The 22,169-nt window shown below is 44.5% G+C and overlaps 1 protein-coding gene across 2 annotated transcripts in view; it reads right to left on the reverse strand.

Annotated features, from left to right (window-relative positions):
* Positions 1-8,414, reverse strand: part of Zfyve1 (zinc finger FYVE-type containing 1) — a 50,321-nt gene extending 41,907 nt beyond the window's left edge. Inside the window, exons 1-2 of one of the 2 annotated variants that reach the window (XM_032908091.1) lie at positions 8,180-8,414; positions 5,707-6,606 (exon numbers count right to left, since the gene is read on the reverse strand). In XM_032908091.1, the coding sequence (XP_032763982.1) occupies positions 5,707-6,189 (483 nt within the window). In that variant the 5' untranslated portion in view covers positions 6,190-6,606; positions 8,180-8,414. Of the gene's footprint in view, positions 1-5,706; positions 6,611-8,179 lie in introns of both variants that reach the window. The other variant, XM_032908090.1, reaches the window with a different exon arrangement.
* Between the last annotated feature and the right edge of the window lie 13,755 nt (positions 8,415-22,169).

Raw genomic sequence — 22,169 nt, forward strand, 5'->3', positions numbered from 1 at the left:
CCTACTGCTTTACACCTCTGGAACCTAGTTCTGTCATGAACCTTTATCTGGTAGATCCATTTCTCAATCACGGCACTGTGGACATTCTGTATCAGATCAACCTTTGGGGTTCTCATCTGTTAAACACAATTTACTCCCCAAGATGTAGCAGGCTGGAGACTGCCATCCCCCAAGTGACATCCAAGCCCTGATCCCAGGAACCTATGAAGCACCAGTTTATGTGACAGACAGGACTCTGAGGACAACTTGTTTTTTTTTTTTTTTTTTTTTTTTTTTCGAGCTGGGGACCAAACCCAGTGCCTTGCACTTCCTAGGCAAGCGCTCTACCACTGAGCTAAATCCCCAACCCCGAGGACAACTTGTTAAGGGCTTGAAATGGGGATAGTATGCTGGACTGTCTTGGTAGGACCAATACACTCTCAAGGATCTATACAAAGAAGCATCAAGAAGGACACAGAAGCAGAAAGACTGTGATAATAAAGCAGAGAAACATGACGGAACTGGACGGAACTGGACCTGGATGGAAATGGACGGAAGTGGAAATTGTTCCATGGCTCACTTTGCAGTTCAAGGACAGGGCCACAAACCAAGGAACCCAGTTCAACTCTTACAGCTAGACAAAACCAAAAGAAACAAGTTCTCCTCTCTAGCTTCTACAAAGAGCACAGCCTACCAGCTCACTTTAAGACTTCTGATCTGAGATTAGATGGTAATCTACATGATGACTGGTTACTGCGATATCAAACTAATACACAGGATTATCATTAGGGTTAAACGTCTCGTGCAGGTGCTGAGAAAAATTCCTAACACCATAGTAGGAGGAGACTTTTTAAACGTCAGCTATTATGAGCCAACACTAGAACACAGAAAAATAACTTCAGGGCCAGCTGTGGGGTATGCATCTGTAATACCAGCACTTGGGAGGCAGAGGTAAAATCAGAAGTTCAAGGACCGACTGGGTTAAGAAGAACTTTGAGACCATGAACTACACAATCAGACTCTGTCTACGTTTTCTTTAACTCTTCCTTCATTCGTGTGTGAGAACACATGAATGTGCCACAGAACATGTGAGATCAGAGGACACTGTCCCTCTCCTGGTGTTACCCACTGAACCACTCTACCAGCCTGTCTGAAGACTTCTTATTAAAAGGGAAATAAAGTAGAATGCAGTGGTACCCTAGTGCTTCTCATGGCACGTGATGCTGTGTAGAGCCTAAGACATAAACTAGATAAACGTAGAATCCACATTTGTGTTACACAGCCATGTGCTGTTGCTTTGTACATACAGCTGTTAGAGCACTGGACTAGATAATCAATCCCCGTGCCTAAGTTTTTACTTACAGCTCTATGAGAACAAATCCTCACCTAAAGTGAACGAATTCTGTTCCAATCCACTCCTCCCAATTAATGTTGCTGGGATTGACAAACTGTTACTTCCCAGGAAGTGGTCAACATTTATGACTGAAGGGCAAACAGGGCCCTTCAGCAACCCAGCTGCACACACCACACTCGCAAACAAAAACAAAAACAGATGAAGGGCAGGCGTCTCCGTGGAGCGAGATTTATCTCATTAGATTTCTTTCTTTCTTTCTAATCCCTTGTTAAGAAGCATGGACCATCTTGGTATGGTGCAAACACCTTTTATCCCAGTACTCAGGAGATAGGCCAGCAGATCTCGGAGTTCTACAGAGCAAGTTCTAGGACAGCCAGAGTTTCAGAGAAACTGCCTCAAAAAAGAAAAAGAAAGATGGACTGTACAACTACAGGGCAGGCATGACCATAGTCTGCACTGGGACAAGAAGGTTACAAGTTCGAGACTGTCTGAGGTCCACGGTGAGACCCTGCCATAAACCCTAAGAGGGGCCTGGAAAGGTAACTCAGAGTTAAGAGAGTGGACCACTCCTGCAGAGAACCAGCGACTGATTCCCAGCAACCACATCAGATGGCTCACAACTGCCCACGACTCCAGCCTCCAACACTGTCCTCTAGCCTTTCCTGGCACCTGCACACCTTTGGCACACATGAACTCCGACAAGCTCAAACGCACACATAAATAAAAACATTTTCATTAAAAAAATAAACATGCCTTCCTCAGGATCACCAGGCATTTAATTACTAGTTGCTAGGGAAGAGAAGATATTTTTCTTCATGGTATAACCACTGATAAATTGCCTGTGCTCATTAAGTATCCCTAAATAATGACACTGGTTCACAATAAATATTAAAGGTTATTTTCTCTTTTAAAAAATAATTTACTTACTTTTACTTACCCTAAATAATGACACTGGTTCACAATAAATATTAAAGGTTATTTTCTCTTTTAAAAAATAATTTACTTACTTTTACTTTTATGTACACTGGAGTTCTACCTGCACATAGATCTGTGTAAGAATATCAGATCTCCTGGAACTACAGTTACAAGACAGCTGGAAGTTGCCACATGGGTGCTGGGAATTGAACAGAGGTCCTTTGGAAAAACAGCCAATGCTCTTAACCTCTGAGCCAACTCTCCAGCCCCATAAAACACTATCTGAAAGTGATTAATAATACTGAGATTTTTCTTTTCTACCCTATTCAAGGGAAAGATATTTTAAGAGAACAAGACAGAGATGAACAGATGGGCAGACTGCCTGACTGGGCTGGGAATGTAGCTTTATTGGCCAAGTGCTGACCAAGTATCCGTGAAGCAAGCCTTAGGGCCAATCCCCAGCACCATGCAAACCAGGCTTGGTGGGACAACCTGTAATCCCAGGAGTAGGAAGGTGGATCAGTCGAAAGAGATCACAACTCAAGGCCAAGCCGGAGGTGCTAAGCACATACCTTTGGAGACAGAGGCAAGCTGATCTCCAAGTTCAAAGTCAGCCTGGTGATTTGTAGTATATCCAAGGCCTGTGAGACCCTGTCTCAAAAGAAAATTCAAGGCCATCCTTTATTGCAAAGAGTCTGAGGATAGCATGGGCTACACTAAACAATGTCTTTAAAGTCTCCAGAAAGAAGAAAGGACAAAGAGGAGGAGGGGATAAGATGATACAGGTGTGGTGGCAGGTACCAGGAACCCGAGTTCTAGGGGTACAGTAAAGGTGGGAGCAGAGGCAGGAAGATTCCAAGGGCTTTCAGGCAACAGTCTAGCTTAAAACAGCAAGCTCTATATCCAATGAGTGACTTTGTCTTCAAGAGTAACTTAAGATCAACTTCTAGCTTCAGCCTGCAAAAAGACACACACACAGGCAACACACACACACACACACACACACACACACACACACACACACACGGCCGCGGGGATTAGGATAAATATTAAGGTAAAATGAGCATATACCTTCAGTAAACATTTTTAAAAGAACCTCATCCAGCTGCTCCATTTATAAAACATTTAGTCCACGATGTTGCCCAATTAGAGCATAATCCATAATGAAGACATTACTGCTGACAAGGGAGGCGGACTGGGATCTGGGTCATTCTTCCCTAACTCTATTAGTTCCTCTCAAACCAATAAAGGGAAGTCTGTGTTAGCAAGTGTCCAGTGATAGGGGAAGTGAATAGGGATCATGACGTAATTCATTTCCATCAGCTTGTCAACATAGGAAAAGGGAGAAGTAAGAAATACTTAGTGGATAATTGGGAAATCTCTTTGTTAGTGGCTTACATCGGGAGTTCCTCCCTCTGGAGACTGAGTCATCACCAAATACTAAGTCACTGGGCCACAAATACCACAAGGGGACTGGCAACAACAAACCTGTACAGGACGTGAGGCTACCTGTACAGGACGTGAGGCCCTGTAAGATAAGTCGTCTCCACCCCCACTCTCTCTCGGCGGTTCTATGAAACTGAGGCAGAAGGGACCAGTGAGGCGGGAGTAGCTTGCTGTGGCTGCACAGCCCATGAGCGCTGAGCTATGATATGAATTCAACACTGAGGCAATCTCCCCTTGACAGCCAACTGAAGGGCCTGCCTCAAGATGGCAGAAGCTTGTCGCCACCAACACTGAGTTCAATCCCTGGGAACCACATGGTGTAAGCATCAACTCTCATAAACTGTCCCATCATATGTGCAGGGAGACACGCATGCACGTTTTTAAAAGCCAACTTAAAAAAAAAAAAAACCTAACACTTACCCTACCAGGGCATGGGAGCGCACGGCTTTAATCCCAGCACTTGGGAGGCAGAAGCAGGTGGATCTGTCTACAGATTGGAGTTCTGGGACAGACAGGGCTACAGAAAGACCCTGTCTTAAAAACACAGAAACAAATTACTCTTTCCAGTCATTCCTGACAGTCACAGGCTACTATCTCCCTCCCAGCTTAATAGACATACTTTTTTTTTTTTTTTTTTTCCCTTTTGGAGCTGAGGACCAAACCCAGGGCCTTGTGCTTGCTAGGCAAGCGCTCTACCACTGAGCTAAATCCCCAACCCCTGACATACTTTTTCACATCCATCTCTTGCCACCCTCTCCCCAAGTGAGACAAACCAGAGTCACTCTGGAGGCCTTGCCTGGCTGCATCACCATGGTTGGAGTGGTCCTCTGAAACTATATACATACACAGTATATACATACATACATACACATATATATGTATGTTTGTTTATGTGGAATATGGGATTGTGCACATGGTGTTCTTGGAGACCAAAAGAGACTGCTGGATCCCTTAACTGGAACTACAGGCATCTGTGAGCATTTGTGAACTTGGGTCATTTGCAAGAACAATCCAATGCTCTTAACCACTAAGCAGTCTTGCCCCACCCAGATTTGATCCTCATATCATATGTTGACATTCTGGAAGTGAACTCTATGGGAAGTAATTGGGGTAAGGTCATCAAAGTACAGCCCTGTGAGAGGAGAGGTGGCTTACTGAGCCAAGAAACTTGAGCAGGATCCTGATACCCCTGCCCTATAATACTCAGAGACACTCAGACTTTCCAGCCTATAGACCTGTGAGCAAAATGGACATTTTTATTCCTCATAAGTTACCCTGACTCAGATATTTTGCCATAGCAACAGATAATGGACTAAGAAGTTAATATAATTAAACCAAAAGAGGCCATCTGAAAGAATACTGTTTTGTAAAAGATTTTTTTCCCCTCAATACAGGATACACAGTCCCGTATTTGTAACATTATTCAGTTTTCTGCATACCCTCCTGTATGTTTTAGGCTGTTTTAAGCAGTTTTTCCTACCACTAACGACAGTACTGGGAGGCAACGCCCTCATTTCATTCTCACCATCATTGTTCCCATTGTATAGATGAGAAAACTAAGGCTTGGAGGAAAGGAAAATGAATTTGGCCCAAGATTACCTAGCTGGTAAATAACTAAATCTTAACTCTGCAATCCCAACACCTCAGGAGGACAAGGTAGGAGGATCACCAGTTCAAAGCCAGCCTGAACTACTTACTACGAAGTAAGACCCTATCTCAAAAAACCATCAGGTAAGCCAGGCATAATGGCTCACATCTACAATCCCCACACTTAAAGAGCTGAAGCAGGAGGACTGTTGTAAATTCCAGGCCAGCCTAGCTACAGAGTAAAACTTCTCAAAACAAAACCAACAACCACCTAACTAAATAAATTTGACTCCAGACAACCTGAGGCTTCTGAGGCCCTGGCCTTTTCTGCCTCTAAGGGGCCCTGCCTCCTTCTGGATTTGGAGAGCAAATTCCCAGCAACAGAGAGAGACACAGACAGGAGTCCCTAATGGCTGGGGACTCACCTGGATCTCTTCGTTTTCATCTACCAGGAGGAAGCTCACAACCCTCTCTGTCATCTTCCTCCTCTTGGTCTCCTCATCCATCTCGTCCCCCTCCAGGGACTCCTGGACCTTACTGACATGGTACACGGTAACGGGGTGTCTTCTCTTGTTCCCCCCTGAATGAGTCCTCTTCTGGCACTCCAGACACAGGTTGATCTTGCAGGCCTGGCACCTCACGGCTGCCCTCTGCCTGACGCCTGGCGAATGCCCGTTGGGGCCCTTGCAGGGGTCACAGTAAGGGACATGGCCAGCTTTGAGTCTTATCCGCTCATGGTTTCGAAGGCGCTCCTGCCGGTGGAGTTCTTCCTCACAGCGGAGACACTGCAAACTACAACACTCATCGCATTCGAAGACAGCTTCATCAGTCCCGCTGCAAGCATAACTCTCCTGGCACATGAGGCCCGGATTCAGGCCCTTCTCTGCTAAGGAAGTCTGGGCACTCATAACTGAGACTCTCTGGAAACCACCCACCCTGCAACAGTCACTACTGTGCTTTTCCAGGAACGAAGGAAGACAAATGCTTTGAGTCTGAAGGCGGCTAGCGCGTCCACAGGGTTCTGAAAACCTGTCTGGCTTAGGAGTTTTACACACTCACAAATGTTCAAGTTTTTAATTGTCTGCCTCCAAGTCCCTTGAACCAGCAGCAGCGACAACCGAGTTTGATGGTCTCATCCTCTGCAAAGTGCAAAGAAAGATGTGGTGGAAATGACAGAGCCTCTGCGGCACGTGCACGCCGAGCGGTCTGCTGGGTTCACAAAGGTCGGCTCATCGGTTTGGGCCTCAGCTACAAAGTCATAGTGATGGAAGAAGGCGGTGAGGAGCTGTTCGATCTACTTGGACCTCGGGCCAGTGTTTCAAGGGCTACCTAGAACAGAGAAAGGAGACTTTACTCATCTGGGGAAAAAAAGCAGAAGTGTACCTTAAACTGAGCAAACAAAAAAAAAGAGCACCTAAATGCTAGGCCAAAACCAGAGAGAACCCTCATTCTTGCTTATAAAACCTACAGTGGCTTATTCTAGGACTAGACACATCATCTCAGAATCATCTCATTTTCTGAAAACAATTGTTACACCGGCAGTACACTGAATCCTAGTACACTGTGATTCCTAGCACTCGAAAGACTAAAGCCCAGCTACTAAACTATAAAAATCAACCTGGGGCACCTGCACATGGGAGGCAGAGGCAGGTGGATCTCTGTGAGTTCCAGGCCAGCCAGGGCTAAAGAGAGACCCTGTCTCAAAACAAACATGTATAATAACAAAACACTTCTAGGACCAGAGCCTATAAAGGATTTTGCAGGTTTGTTGGTAAAATGCTCTTTTTGCTTTATTAAATTCTGATTCGAAATCACCAAACAGTTTTGAGGAGGCCAGCCCCCTGCACCTGTTCCTTTTATGAGAAGTGGAGAAGGTGGCCTGTAAAAAGCTAAAGAAAAATACTCTAACAATAACTTCAGACCTCTCTCAAAGACCTCCACAAACCCAGTTATCCTTATAAATGGACTCTTTCAGCTCTGGACAAGCAAAGGCCTAGTAAAGGCTCTAAAATTGACAACAATAGACCCAATTTCATGTTCAAAAACAATAAAACAACTACTCTGCTTCCTTTTGTCCCTTCTTTCTGTAGAGAAAGAGAGCTGGGAGCAACAGGAGGCAGAATTCCTGAACTAGAGAGCGCACAGTAGAGCCAGGCCCTAGAGTGAGTCAAAACAACTCATTTTCTCTTGTCACTCAAATACTTAAAACACAACAAATCAAATTAAAAACTTGGGGAGGCGGGACAGGGGTTTTGGGTCACTCTACATGTAACTACACTCTTAATTCTCCCTACCTTTGCCTTCTATGCCAAGAGCACAACCAAGTGTAAAAATCCTCCTTTCAGATATTCACTCCTCCCTTACAGTAGCCAATCTATCCATCTGATCTTCAGATAAACAAGGAAGGCAAGGGAGTAACCAGGAGACCTTATTTTCACCTTAACCTCAGACGTGCCCAGTCAGCTCCCAAAAGGGAAACAAAAAAATCAAAACTTGTCACTACTGAGAAAAATAGAAAACCAACCTTCAAAAGAACAGCTGACCCTCACCACCAACACCACCAGGTCAAGCAAACAATATGCCCATTCGGACCCCCCCACACACACACACACTTCGACGCCTCTCTCCAATCCAGGGTCCCTCACCCCACAACCTTGCTCCCAGGCACCACCACAGCCCAAGGGGTGGCAGCAGAGCTGAAGAACAAAGAAGGCCCCCCAAATCTCACCCTAACCCGCACAACCCGGAGCCGAATCCATTGTTTATGCCACCCCACCCCCACCCGAGCCGCACCCGTCCCCCCTTCCTCCCAGGAGCGACTGGAGCCCCGGGACAAGAGCTCGCCCGGGGCTGGGCCGAGGCGCCCCCGCCCTGTCCGCCGCGGCCCGCAGAGCCCACCCGGAGCAGCTCGGCCAAGGCAAGGCGGTGTGTGGCGGGACGCGGATTGGCGACGGGACCCGGGCTGCTCTAGGGCCCCGGTGGATCCATCCTCAGTTCCATCTCCGCCCCCTCCTCCTCTGCTGCCTCCCAGGCTTCCTCCTCTCTTGTTGTCAGTTGGAATCAGCTGATCAGAGTGAACTTCTCCCAGCTCGGACCAACAGGAAGGCATGAACAGCGCAACCCAGAGAGGGAGGAGCGGCCAGGGGTGGAGCGCGATGACAGCGGAGCGGGAAGGGCGCACGGTCTTTTGGGAGTTGTAGTTTTTTTGGATGTTTGTCGTGCTATCCCACAGCCCAGAAATACAGGCTCTACTTGACTACAATTCCCGATAGAAGTATCACTTTTGCGAATAGGTGGGGCATATAGGCCGGAAAGCATTCCGGGACTTGTAGTCTCGGCCGGGACTGAGGTTTTTGCAGGTTGCCGCAACTTGTTTAGGGCAGTGGCCTGGGAAGAAGTATTGTAAATTAAACAAATGATATGGTGTTCTATATAACTGGGAAATGACACGGCACATTGTTATTGTACATCTTTCCTTCAGAAATGCTCAAAATGGAAAAACACCAGTAAACATTGAGAGGATATTACTGTGCTTGAGGGTGTTTTGTTTTCCCTTCAAAGGTATTCAACCAACTCACTTAATTTCACTCCAGCCTTATTCCTTTCCTGTCTTTTTCCCTACATAGGCTTCATAACTTTTAATTTTTAAATTGTGCAAGATAGCTAGAGCACACATTCCAATAAAATTTAAGATTACAGTGCCTGCTAATGTCAATACTATTATCTGACCTTTTTAAAAATAGCTTTTTATTTGTTTAGTGCTTTCCCTTTCTTTTCATTTATTTCTTGAGACAACAGGGAGAGAAAACACAACGCATGGAAAAAGACACTGTTCTGTAATGCCTAGGAAAACTAACTACCTAGGTTGGTAGTCCCTCCATAAAATAAAGGAATTTTGCTGAGTAATTTCTGATGGCTCTGACAATCTTAACATATGATTTATCTTGATAATGGTTAACCTGAGAGAGAAAACTAAGGTTAAGTTACTTGCCAAGGTACACAGCAAACTATTGACAACACTGGATAAGACCTCATCTTCTGATTCCAGCAGGACACTCGATGGCCTTCTGATTCAGAGGACATAGTTAGATCAATAGTCAAGCCAAATCCACAAAACAGTGAATGAGCTATGCGCATGGATTGTACTGCTGAGAAGTATCTCTTCACAACACAGAGCCAACAGTGGGAAAACCTGGGTGAGGAGTTGTTTTTTTTTTTCCTCCTGCACCCTATCACAAACCAGGATAATAAGAACTAAGCTATATCGCATTAAAAAGTAAATGTTTACTAGAAATAAGATGCTGTAGGGAGAAGAAAGAAGGGATTTTATAAAAGAAGTTAAGCTAACAAGTTTTAAACAAGCCTGAGGTTGGTTGGCATGACAAAGGTTTTATCCTTAGGACGCCTCTGTGGCTGTGTGTAGCTTTGCCAGTTTATTTCATAACCTTACTTATAAAATGAATATATTGGTCTATGTGTGTAGCTTGAAAGAGATTGCTTGCCTGGCATATACAAGACCCTGGGTTTGATCCCCAGCACCACAAAAAAATGGGGTTAAAACATCACAGGAACAAACATTTAGCATTTTAAGGTTTAGTTTCTTTGTGTTTTTGTATGGGTGCTGGTGCATGGGCACATGAGTCAGGCGCATGTTTAGGCCAGAGGTCAATCTTAGGCATTATTCCTCAAGAGCCATCTTAGGGGCTGGAGAGATGGCTCAGCGGTTAAGAGCACTGACTGCTCTTCCAGAGGTCCTGAGTTCAATTCTCAGTAACCACATGGTGGCTCACAACCATCTGTAATGGGACCCAATGATGCCCTCTTCTGGTGTATCTGAAGACAGTGACAGTGCACTCACATATATAAAAAAAAATAAATAAATATTAAAAAAAAAAAAAAAAGAGCCATCTACCTTGTTTTGGTTAGTTGGTTGGTTGGTTGGTTGGTTGGCTGACTGACTAGCTGGTAGGTAGGTCAGTTGGTCAGTCGGTCGGTTGGTTGGTTTGGGGTGTTTGTTTATTTGTTTGAGATCTCACTTAGCCTGGAAGTTACCAAGAAAATTAGACAGCCTGGCCAGTGAACTCCCAAGATCCTCCTGTTTCTATTGCGCAGTACTGGGGTTACAAAAGTATGCTACCATGCCCAGTATATGAACAGAACCAATACACTGCATATTTATTAAAATGGAGACTTATTAAACCGATATCTTAATTAGGGTTTCTATTCCTATGATTAAAGATCATGATCAAAAAACAAGTTTGGGAGGAAAGGGTTTATTTGGCTCGAACTCCCACATTGTAGTCTGACACTAAAAGAAGCCAGAAGAAGAACTCAAACAGGGCAGGAACTTGGAGAATGTAGAAGCCATGGAGGAGTGCTGCTTATTGGCTTGCTCTCCCATGACTTGCTCAGCCTGCTGTCTTATAGAACCCAGGACCACCAGCCCAGCATTGGCATCACCCACAATGGGTTGGGCCCTGTCTTAGAGTTCTCTAAAGTCACAGAACTTATTGGTAGTCTCTACATAGTAAGAGAATTGGTTGATGACTTACAGTCTGTGGTCCAACTCCCCAACAATGATCAGCAGCAGCATTGTGAATGGAAGTCCAAGGATCTAGCAGTGGCTCAGTCCCACAAGGCAGACAGGCTGGTGAAAAAGAGAGACTCTTCCTTCTACGTAAGTTTCCAGCAGAAGGTGTGTCCCATATTAAAAGTGAGTACCACCAAGCCTGGATCCGGGACTTGCTTTGTCTCAGGTGACCTTGAACTTAGAGATCTCCTTGCCTTAGGCTCCTGGAATTCACAGTCACTTTGCCTCAAGATCTCCATACCAAGATCCAGGCCAGAAACTTGTATCTCCTAGCCTCAAGATCAGGATCAAAGTTGAGCCTTCCAATTCTGAATCGGAATTCCAGATACAGTCAAGTTGACAACCAGGAATAGCCACTACAGGCCCTCCCCATCAATCACTAAGAAAAATGCCTTACTGCCACATCCTATAGAGGCATTTTCTCAAGTGAAGCTCTGATGACTGTAATATGTGACAAGTTGACATTAAACTTACCAGTACAACTGACTTACGCAATGTACTCTAGGTACAACAGTGGCTGCTTTTACACTGGAGAGGCTGAGAGCCCAGGAGCATGCTCAGTCCGTGAGGCCAGATACCTCAGTAGTCCTAGTCTGGCATTGAAGGCCTGGGGGATTTCTAAAAAAGCCACTGGTCTTCAGTAAATATTGGAATTCTAAAGAGACTGAGGTCTTTCGGCAAAAGATGGCAGCAGCAGTGAAAGAGAGCAAAATGCCAACGGTTAGATGAAGTGCCGGCACAAAGAAGGCAAGTAGGGAGAAAGCAGGAGTTTCTTGGACTTCCTTCTTATCTGCGCTGCCACTGGACATTGCTACCCACATTCTGGTTGAATGTCCCACTTCAGTTCAACTGTTCAAGAAACCCCCGTACAGCTCAGTGTAGTGGAACTGCACGCCTTCAGTCCTAGCACCCAGGAGGTAGAAATGGGCAGATCTCTCTGAGTTCAAGGCCAGCCTAGTCTGTTTATGGAGTTTCAGGCTAGCCAGAGAGAACACAGTGAGACTATGTCTCAGAGCAGAGGGGGGCAGAAGAGGGAGGCATAAGGACAACCTGCCCTCACGGGTATAGAACTAGTCAGGTTGACAACTAAGTGTAACCCTCATAGCCAGGGTTTTATGTGAATATAGAGGTTTTAACCTAGGTCACCTCTTGCTAGCCCAGCAAGCACTTACCCAATCCTGAATCCCACATTAAATGGTGATGCTAAGAAAAATCCCCAAAATCGTGGGCAATAGCCCTCCTCAGGGAGGACAATTAAGGTGCAGAAGAAAGTTGTTTTCTTTCTTATTTTCTTTGTATGCATGTGTGCCTGGGTGTATGCATGTGTGCCTGGCTGTATGCATGTGTACCTGATGTATGTATGTATGCCTGGTGTATGCATGTGTGCCTGATGTATGCATGTGTGCCTAGGTGAATGCATGTGTGCCTGGTGTATGCATGTGTGCCTGATGTATGCATGTGTGCCTGATGTATGCATGTGTGCCTGATGTATGCATGTGTGCCTGATGTATGCATGTGTGCCTAGGTGAATGCATGTGTGCCTGGTGTATGCATGTGTGCCTGGTGTATGCATGTGTGCCTAATGTATGCATGTGTGCCTGATGTATGCATGTGTGCCTGGTGTATGCATATGTGCCTGATGTATGCATGTGTGCCTGGTGTATGCATGTGTGCCTAGGTGAATGCATATACACTACCACCTGCATGCATGAGCCCACAGATGTCAGAAGAGCATATGGGATCCCCTGGAACTGTGGTTTTGAACAATTGTGAGGCCCCCATGTTAGTCCTGGGAAGTCAGGCCCTCAGCAAGATCTAGGAGTGCTCTTAAATGCTGAGCCATCTCTCCAAATCCAAGAAAGCTGGTGGCAGTCTATTTTGTGTGGCTTTCTGCAGAGAACGAACCCAGAGTTCTTGAATCCTTTCACTGCAGAAACACAATTTCATGAACAATGAGGGGAAACTAGTTTTGTTCCTTTCGTGGCGACTTGGGTCTATCAGATCTTACATTTTCAGTGGGTTTTGCTCTTTTCCATTCTTTCCACCCCTGGTATTTTAACTGGAATGTTGACTGTGAGAGCAATACTGGGTCATTGTTCCAGAGAGGATTTACTGTGGGGTTTTTGGTCCTTTTTCTCCCTCAGGAAGAAATATTTTAAATTCACTGTTTTTGTTTTAGTTAATTAAAGGCCACCAGGACATTTCTGTTTGAGCTGTAAACCCCGGTTTATGGGTCTAGTGGCAGCACACACTCCCCAACCTCTCCCATTCCGTGACAACTGTCCTTCCTGTTTGTCGGGTTGGCGTGTATTTACTCCCCATTCACCTCTGTGAGAACTTGAGTGTCCAGATTTAGAGTTCCCACCAGGTCCTGGGCCTTTCTTCCGTCCCATTTGCTCCATGAGACTCAGAAAAGCCAAGCCTTTGATCCCAGCACACAGAAGGAATAATTAATAATAATAATAATGATGATGATGATGATGATGATAAGCTGCAACAAGAAATATAAAAACTATTTGAATACTTTTAGATGTTAAATTGTATGTACATGAATGTTTGCCTGCATGCATGTATGTGCATCATGTGCTCATGCCTTTTGGATCCCCTGGAACTGAGGTTGCGGGCAGCTGTGTGTTGCTGTATTTGATTAATCTGCTCTAATCTTCCTGGCGGTTGTGGTGTGAGTTCCTCGCTAACCTCGCCTAGGTTGTGGATTCCCAAATGAAAGACAAACTCCTGCAGCCTTCTATTTTAATATGCTTTAAACAGCTCAATATCTGGGCCACTCCCAAGCTTCCACGTTGCTGACGCCTCCCCTCTGAAACTCCTGAGTTATTACTTACTAAAATCTTCATTCCACCTTTGCTACCCTAGACCCAGTTGGGGGTGGGCATTCTTCCTCCCCGGTTCTTACATGTTGGCTGTCTCTCTGTCCTGCCCTCCTCCCCTTCCTTGCCTCTCCTCCCCTCAACCCACCTCTCCACTCCTCTCCCTGTTCCCCACTGCCCACCCGAACCCAGTATGGCAGTTTTGTCCTCTCAGTCTCCTTCCCAGCAAATCTAAAGTCCCGCCTCTGTCTCTCTGTCCAGCCATTGGCTGCTGGCAACTTTATTTACAATGGAAAACAGCTGTGGGCAGGGAGACTCGGCATCTTGTGCAGTTTTGGGAACCCAGATAATATAATGAGAGCCTTAGGCCAAGTCTCAAGTAGCTGTGAGTCAATGTACGGGTGGGCGCCAAGTTCAAACCGAGATACTGTACAAGAGCAACAAGTGTTCTTAACTACCGAGCCATCTCCCCGGCCCCAGGAAATACAAAAAGTATGAAAAGAGGGGCTGGAGAGCTGGCTGAACAGTTAAGAATATTAATTGCTTTTCCAAAGTACCTAGGTTCGATTCCCAGCACCCACATTGCAGTTCACAACTGTCTATAACAAGGGCCCCGATAACCTAAAACAGCAAGACATATGGAATAAAAATAAAATATTTTAAAACATGATTAAAAGACAGATACAAATGCACATGTCCCTATGTGCATAAAAGTATACACTGCCCCCTGAGGGCTGGGACACAAATTTGTTCTTAATCTACAACTTTTTTTCTTCAAATACATGATTAGTTATTTTTTGCTGCTAGGATAAAACACTATCACCAAAAATGACTTATGGAAAAAAAAAAGTTCTCTGCCAGACGGGGAGTCCATAATGACAGGTAGTTGGAACAGGTAGCTGAGATCATATCTTCCGCCACAAATTTGAAATTATGATAAGGTTGGATGTGAGGTGAGGCTATCAACTCTCAAAGCCCGCCCTCCTCCAGAAAGGCCCACTTCCTAAAGGTTCCACAACCTTCCAAACAATGCCACCAATCAGGGTCCAAGTGTTCAAATATGGGAGCCTACAAGGGACATTTCTTTCAAACTCTCTCTCTCTCTCTCTCTCTCTCTCTCTCTCTCTCCTCACACACACACACACACACACACACACACACACACACACACACACACACACGTTAAGTTCAGGAGACTGCATCCAGGTATATAGTGTGAAGTATACATATGGTGCTAAGAAATGCCACTGACTTGGTGAATTTTCCGGATCCCAAGAAACGCACTTTTAGCCTTGCCTTGTAGGTAGGAAAATTTGGTTTTCCTATCACGTCCAGAAGTGAACTCACCTTTAAATGCATAAACCCAGCTTACCAGGCTGGAGATACCACACCAAAAGTTTCCAGTGAGATACTATTCTTATCTATGTTATCCAGACTGGAAGTGCGTGTTTGTGTGTGTATGCACGTACGCGCACGCACACAGGGAAACTAGGCATGCTCTACCATACCCAGTTTCAGACTAGACTCCTTCAAATTAGTACAGCACGTTTGTTCCCATAATAGTTCTATGAGAGAACTGTAGTGAGAACAGTGTTCGACGATGCTAGGATCAGAACAAGAAGGGAATCAGACCAGTGAACACCTCCAAGGAAAGGCTTACTCACATAGCCCTCCTCATTTTAGGGGTGGCTCTTGCCCACGGCAACAGAGTAATTTAATTCCTCAATTTCCCTTGAGGTTTCTTTGCTGTCCACTGAGAGAAAGCTTATCAATTCACTCTCATTAATTTAAAAAGAAAGCTAACTTACTGGAAAGGTAGTGTTGTAATGGAGCCAGCCACTGACTTAGTAGGCCTTAGCACAGCTGACTCCATGACAGAAGAGCCATTCGGGCTCTAAAACTCGGCATGTAGAGAGCACCACCTACCAAATGAAGACCAAGACCTAATCCATCACAGTCCACAGAGTTTTTGGAAGTCTCAAAGCGCACTAACCTTGCCTTTTTTAGCTTCTGTAGTTCCACTTCTGGCTAACTGTTATTAACTGAAGTGTGTCAACTCTGAACATGGTTTCTGTGCTTAAAAGCTCACCCTGAGAAAAGACGGCAGGGCTACACTGGGGTCCTGAACATGCAGTGAAGTCAAGAGTCAGCTAATAAAGACTTTCCATGGCCTAAACCCATGTCCAGACTGTCTTCACTGGCGAATATTCTACAGCAGAACATGGTTTAGAGTTGTTGGGAAGACTGGAGAATCTGGGTCAAAACATGGTCAGGAGGCAGACATCACCAGCAAGGTCTCACCTAACAAGTTGGGAGGAAGCCATCACAGGATGCATTCACTGTGCTGCCTGTGCTACTGCACTGCCAAAGCCCACGGTGCACCAGATCCCACTAGGAAGTGTTAAACAGAGAAGACAGACAAGTGGATTTTTTTATGGTTTTCCAAGAAAGGGTCTCTCTGTGTAGCCCCGGCTGTCCTGGAACTCATGCTGTAGACCAGACTGGCCTCAAACTCAGAGATCTGCCTGCCTCTGCCTCCTAAGTGCTGGGATTAATGGCACTCACTATCACCACCCAGCTGACCCGGTGGAATTGTGAGGAATGACTAATCCACTCATAAATGAGTTAGTGAATTAGGGGGACTGGGGGAGGCGACTCGCCTGAGTTTGGACCCTAGGACCCACATAAAAACCTGGGCACATCGGTGGGTGCCAGAAGCCTAGCCCTAGCAGAGAAAGGGGAATCTTTGAAATTCGTTGGCTTGCCCGAGCTATCGAGTCGGTAAAATTTCAGGTTCAGTGTGTGTGGTACAAACAATTAAAGCTTATTCCTGACTGGCTCACAAAGAAGTGAGGCTCACACTATGGCTATTTTATTGGGCTTTAACAATTACTGGGGGTTACCCCTAACCCACTCTTCTAACTGCAGGCAGGCCTGGCTACCTCTCTGGTAGTGAACCCCAGATACTTGCAGTTTCTCCTGGTCAGGTCCTCATGGTTCCTTTCCTGTCACGGCAGCTTCCTCTTCCTCTCTCCTTCCTCCTCTTTTTCCTTAGTCTCTCCTCTTCTACCCAGGGCACTCCAAATTCACCTACCTCTAATCCCTCCAGTAATTGGCTGTGGCCAATTTTATTTAACCAATAGTTTTAAACTAAGGAAGAAGGTTTGCAACAAAAGCTTGTAAACAGGGAAGGGAAATCTCTCCTAGGCTTAGACCTTTCAGTATAGAATGTAGCATTACAATAGATGGCAATGGACCGAACATCAACAGTTCCCCTTTTTTTTTGTCTAACTAAAAAAGGCCTTTTCTCTTATAACAATAAACAACATACCCTAGGAACAATTATAAAATTATTTTGAAAATTATTAAATAAAAGTTACATTCAAATAATCCAGTCTATTCATACTTGGCAACTCAAGAGAGAGTATTATCTAGCCTCTCCTTGTTAGTTCAGAGCTCTGTATCTAAACCAATTTCTATCCTAATTTGCATTACATTCCTAAAATTGCCTTCTAGAGCATCCTTTTATATCCTAAACAACTTAAGCTTATAGCAAGACTATGACTATTTTGTCATCAATGCCATCAAAGGCCTGAGAAGAAAATAAATATTACTTGTATGCAGGATGCACAAGGATGCAGCTTCCAAAAATATAAAATGACAGAGACAGTTGACCCCACCCCCACCCCGACAGTCCCTAAAATTCTCTATAACGTTGGAGCATCTATCTTTGGAATATCTGACAGACCTTTTGTGAAGCAGTAATTATGAAAGACTTGCTTGCCCTGTATTGGCAGAGGTTGGCAATCGACTTCCCTGCATCCATTTGTCCTTTCTGGATGGCGTTCTGTCTGCAGATACAGTTTGGGAATTTTCTCTGCCCAGTAGCTAGTTTGTCACAATTGAAGCAACTCCATAGGGAGGCTTTTTGATGCTCTTCTTCCAAGTCAAATGAGGCTGCTGCCGGGAGCTGTCATGTCTCAATGTCAAAAAGCCTTAAGTTAATAGAAAAGATCTTTACATGCCATATCCTATGAGTCTCTGAGGCCGGAAGAGCATCTATTCATAGCATATCCGAACAAGCAAACATTGCTCGTCTCCAGCTCCCTATTATCTGCTGACCCAGGAAGTCTATTTCTAAGATAATCCAACATGACATGAGTTTGGTTGACTGGCTAGTAACTTGCATTGCTTAATTATCCTAAAAACTGTGTAATAGCATCTCTTAAAAGGACGGGTTAAACCTTGTACTTTCAAATGAGCTGCATAGGCACAAGGACTATCTAAGAGTTGAAACGTGTAGATGTTGTCTTGGAACAGAATTAATCTTACATTTTTGTCCCAATATACAAAGATTTATACCAATGAAAACCTTAAACCTGTAAAGTTAGGAGGCTGGCAAGGCGGTTCGATAGGTAAAGGGGCCTTCCTCCAGGCTGAAAACCCCAGGCAACGCCCATGAGGACTCCGGCAAGCTGTCATTTAGTCACCTCAAGCATGCTGTGGCACATGTGTGTGCACATTAACAGGGATGCACATAAATGTCACTTAAAAATAAAGAAAAAAATAAAATATGAAGCTTAAAACAAATAAGATAAAGTGCCAAATGTTTTAAATCCCAGTCATGAGAGGCAGAAGAAGCAGGCAGATTTCTATGATGTTGAGGCTAGCCTGGTCTACATCGGAAGTTCCAGGCCAGATAAAGCTACATAGTGAGAGATTACTTCCAACAACAAAATCCACTAATAACAACAACAACAACAACAACAAACAACAAACAACAATAACATGGGAGCTGGAGAGATAGCTCAGCTAAGAACCCTCTTGCTCTTCTAGAGGACCCACGTTCCGTTCCCACAGCCTTGTCAGGTGGTTCACTGCAGTCTGTAATGACAACTCTAAGTGCATCCAGCTGCTTTGGCTTCTGTGGGCACCAGCACTCACTTGCACATTTCTTCATACAGACACATATACACACGATTAGAACAAAAATAAATTTAAAAAGTAAAATGACTCTCAAGCCAAGTATGGTGGTGCATGCCTTTTTTTTTTTTTAATTTATTTACTTTTTTTTTTTTTTTTTTTTTTTTTTTTTTTTTTCAGTGGACCTAACCCAGGTCCTTCTTCCATTGAGCTAAATCCCCAACCCCTAATTTATTTACTTTTTATGTATGGAGTGCACTGTCACTCTTTTCAGACACACCAGAAGAGGGCATCAGATCCCATTACAGATGGTTGAGAGCCACCATGTGGATGCTGGGAATTGAACTCAGGACCTCTGGAAGAGCTGTCAGTGCTCTTCACCGCTGAGACATCTCTCCAACCCGACAAATTTTTAAAAATAAAATAAAGGTAGAGCGGTTCAAGGAAAGACACAGGATATCAACTTCAGATTCCAAGGGAGCTGATGCCCTCTTCTGGCCTCCACAGGCAACTGCACTCACATGCACAGCCACACTCCGATACACAGGTGTACATAGAATTAAAATAAAATGAATATTTAAAAATCTTTAAGCCAGACAGTGATGGCATATACCTTTAATCCCAGCACTCAGGAGGCAGAGGCAGACTTATCAATGAGTTTGAGGCCAGCCTAGTCTATAGATTGAGTTCCAGGACAGCTAGGGCTACACAGAGAAACTCTCTCTTGAAAAACAAACAAATTCTTTCATGTGTAAGTGTCTGCATGTCTGCATGTGTGTATGTAGAAATGTATGCCACAGTCATGTCTGATGCCCAATGAGAGCAGAACTGGATTCCAGGGTGGTTGTAAACTACCATGTGTAGTACTGGGAATTGAACCAGGGACCTCTGCAAGAGCAACACAAAGTACTCCTAACCTTTGAGCCATCTCTCCAGCCTCAAATCAATGTTTTCTGAAAGCTATTTAATGGAGAAAATAGTATGTCCTCTATTCTAGAGAAAGGGTGCTACTGAAGAGAGGAAAAACAATCTGATACTTAATACAAAAATTAATTCAGAATGGGTCGTAGATCTAAAACGAAATCATGGGCTAGAGAAATTGCTCGGTTGTTAAGAGCATGTGCGTGCAGAGAACAGAGGTGTGGTTCCCAGCACCACATGGTGGCTCGTGACTATCTGTAGTTCCAGTTCCAGGGACTCCAATGCCTTCTTCTGACCTCTATGGACTTCTGCATGCACATGCACACAATCCCACAGATGCACAAACACATAAAAACAAATGAATAAATAAAAATCATAAAACAAATAACCTCTGAAAGAAAACATGAGAAAAGTCCAATGACGTGGGTTGAGCAGAGTTCCGTTGCTTTTTTAAAAGTTAGAATACTTTTAGATGCATTTGCTTAATTTTACTGTGTGTATGTGATGGGTGGGGACTGTACACATGCTACAGTACACATATGGAGGTTAAAGGACAACTTGTCAGGATGGTTCTCGCCTTCCTCCTTTACATGAATCCTGGGGGTTGAACTCAGATCACCATGTTCACAAAGCAAACGCCTTACCCTCTGAGCCATCTTGCTGATCCTGAGCTCTGCTCATTTTTGCTTTCCTGGAGATTGAACCCAGAACCTTAAACATATTTTTTTTACTACTGAGCTATACAGCATAGACTTTTCTTTTGTTGTTGTTGTTGTTGTTGTTGTTGTTGTTGTTGTTGTGGAAAGGCCTTGGAGCTAGAAAGATGGCTCAGCAGTTAAGAACATTGGCTGTTCTTCCAGAGGACTTGGGTTCAATTCCCAGTAGCCACATAGCAGCTTGCAACTGTCTGCAAATCCTGTTCCAGGGGATCCAACACTGCCATTCACATATACATACATACAGGCAAAACACCAAATGCACAAAAAGTGGAAAAAAAGTAAAAGAAAAGAGGAGGGTTGGGATTTAGCTCAGTGGTAGGCGCTTGCCTAGGGAAGCACAAGGCCCTGGGTTCGGGTCCCCAGCTCCGAAAAAAAGAACCAAAAAAAAAAAAAAAAAAAGAAAAGAGGAAAGGCCTTGCTAAATTGTATGACTTCATCACCAGACCCAACTAGCAAAGAGTTCTTAGATGTAAAACCAAAAAGATAATTTATAGAATAGAAAGTAGACACACATTAGTTTAAATTAGGTCAAGTTGAAATGCTTTGTTTGTGAAAGACTCTAGAAGAGTCCATATAGACAATTTCATGAATCGAAAGAATAAACCAGAACACACAGCACAGACTCAGGAATGGTAGGACATGCCCTGTAATACCAGAGGAGGACTCCAAGGTCACCCTCAACTACATAGCAACTTCAAGGCCAGTATAAGCAGGGGTGCACGGTCAGAGTAGAAGAGAGAAGGTCTAAGACATATTTAGCATAGAGGTTTGGGCATTATTCAAAAACTGCTCCTAGGCCCGCGAAATGGCTCAGCAAGTAAGAGGGATTGCCACCAAGTGTGACCACCTGAGTTATGTCTCCATGGCCCACATGGAGAAAGGAGAAAACTGACTCCCACAGATCATTCTCCAGACTCAAACTGTGCGACGCGCTGCCACATATACAACATAAACTAGAATGTAACACAATATTTTAATTGCCATTTTAGTGTTGCTTCTATGACTAAAATAATCCTGTAGACTGAATCTGCAAACTGATGTATTCTTTGAAAGTTTAGAGCACTTAGAGAGAATAAAAGAGGTGCTTTTCTATAAATAAGGTTTTGTTTGTTTGTTTTTTGTTTTGTTTTTGTTTGTTTGGCTTTTGGGTTTTGGTTTTTTCGAGACAGCCTTTTTGTGTAGCTCTGGCTGTCCTGGAACTTGCTCTGCAGATCAGGCTGGCCTGAAACTCAGAGAGATCCAGCAGCCTCTGCTTCCCGAGTACTGGGACTAAAGGTGTGAACACCACCACCAGTTTATTTTCTCTTTCTCTGGATCCTGTTTCACCAACCCAAGAAGCAGGGCCTGACCTTCCCATTCGTACTACATTATCTTGGTCACTAACTGTGCCAACCAGAGTCTCTGCTCAGTGAATTTATTTTGTTTTATTTTTTTCAGACAGAGTCTTCCCGTTCGCCCCTGGTTGGCCTCATTATGTAGACCAGGCTGGCCTTGCACTTGCTGCAACCCTCTCTGGCTCTCAAGTACTGAGTTGTAATCATGTGCCTACACTTCCCAGCCCGATGTCCTAAACTAGTGAACACAGGGGCACTTGCTACTGAGCATGCAGCAGTTTGGAGGATGCCCATTGTGCATTGGTAAGATATTTGTCCACTCAGTGGGTTTGGCAAGGACTCTGACTCCAGAATGCTGTCCCCTTCCCTCCAAAACAGGCGGGGGGTTTTGGGGGAAGAGTTTGGAACTCAGATTCTGAAAAATCCTATGTATGAGAACACTCTGACGGCAGATAGACCACAACCAATGTGTACTGGAGTGGACCACTGGGCTGATAGGAAAACAAGAGAATTCCTCGAGTGCTAGGGAAGATAGAACCAGAGGCAGAGATTAATGGAGAAGCACTTGTCTAG

Source organism: Rattus rattus, chromosome 7, assembly GCF_011064425.1.
Source record: "Rattus rattus isolate New Zealand chromosome 7, Rrattus_CSIRO_v1, whole genome shotgun sequence".
NCBI classification, from domain to species: Eukaryota; Metazoa; Chordata; class Mammalia; order Rodentia; family Muridae; genus Rattus; species Rattus rattus.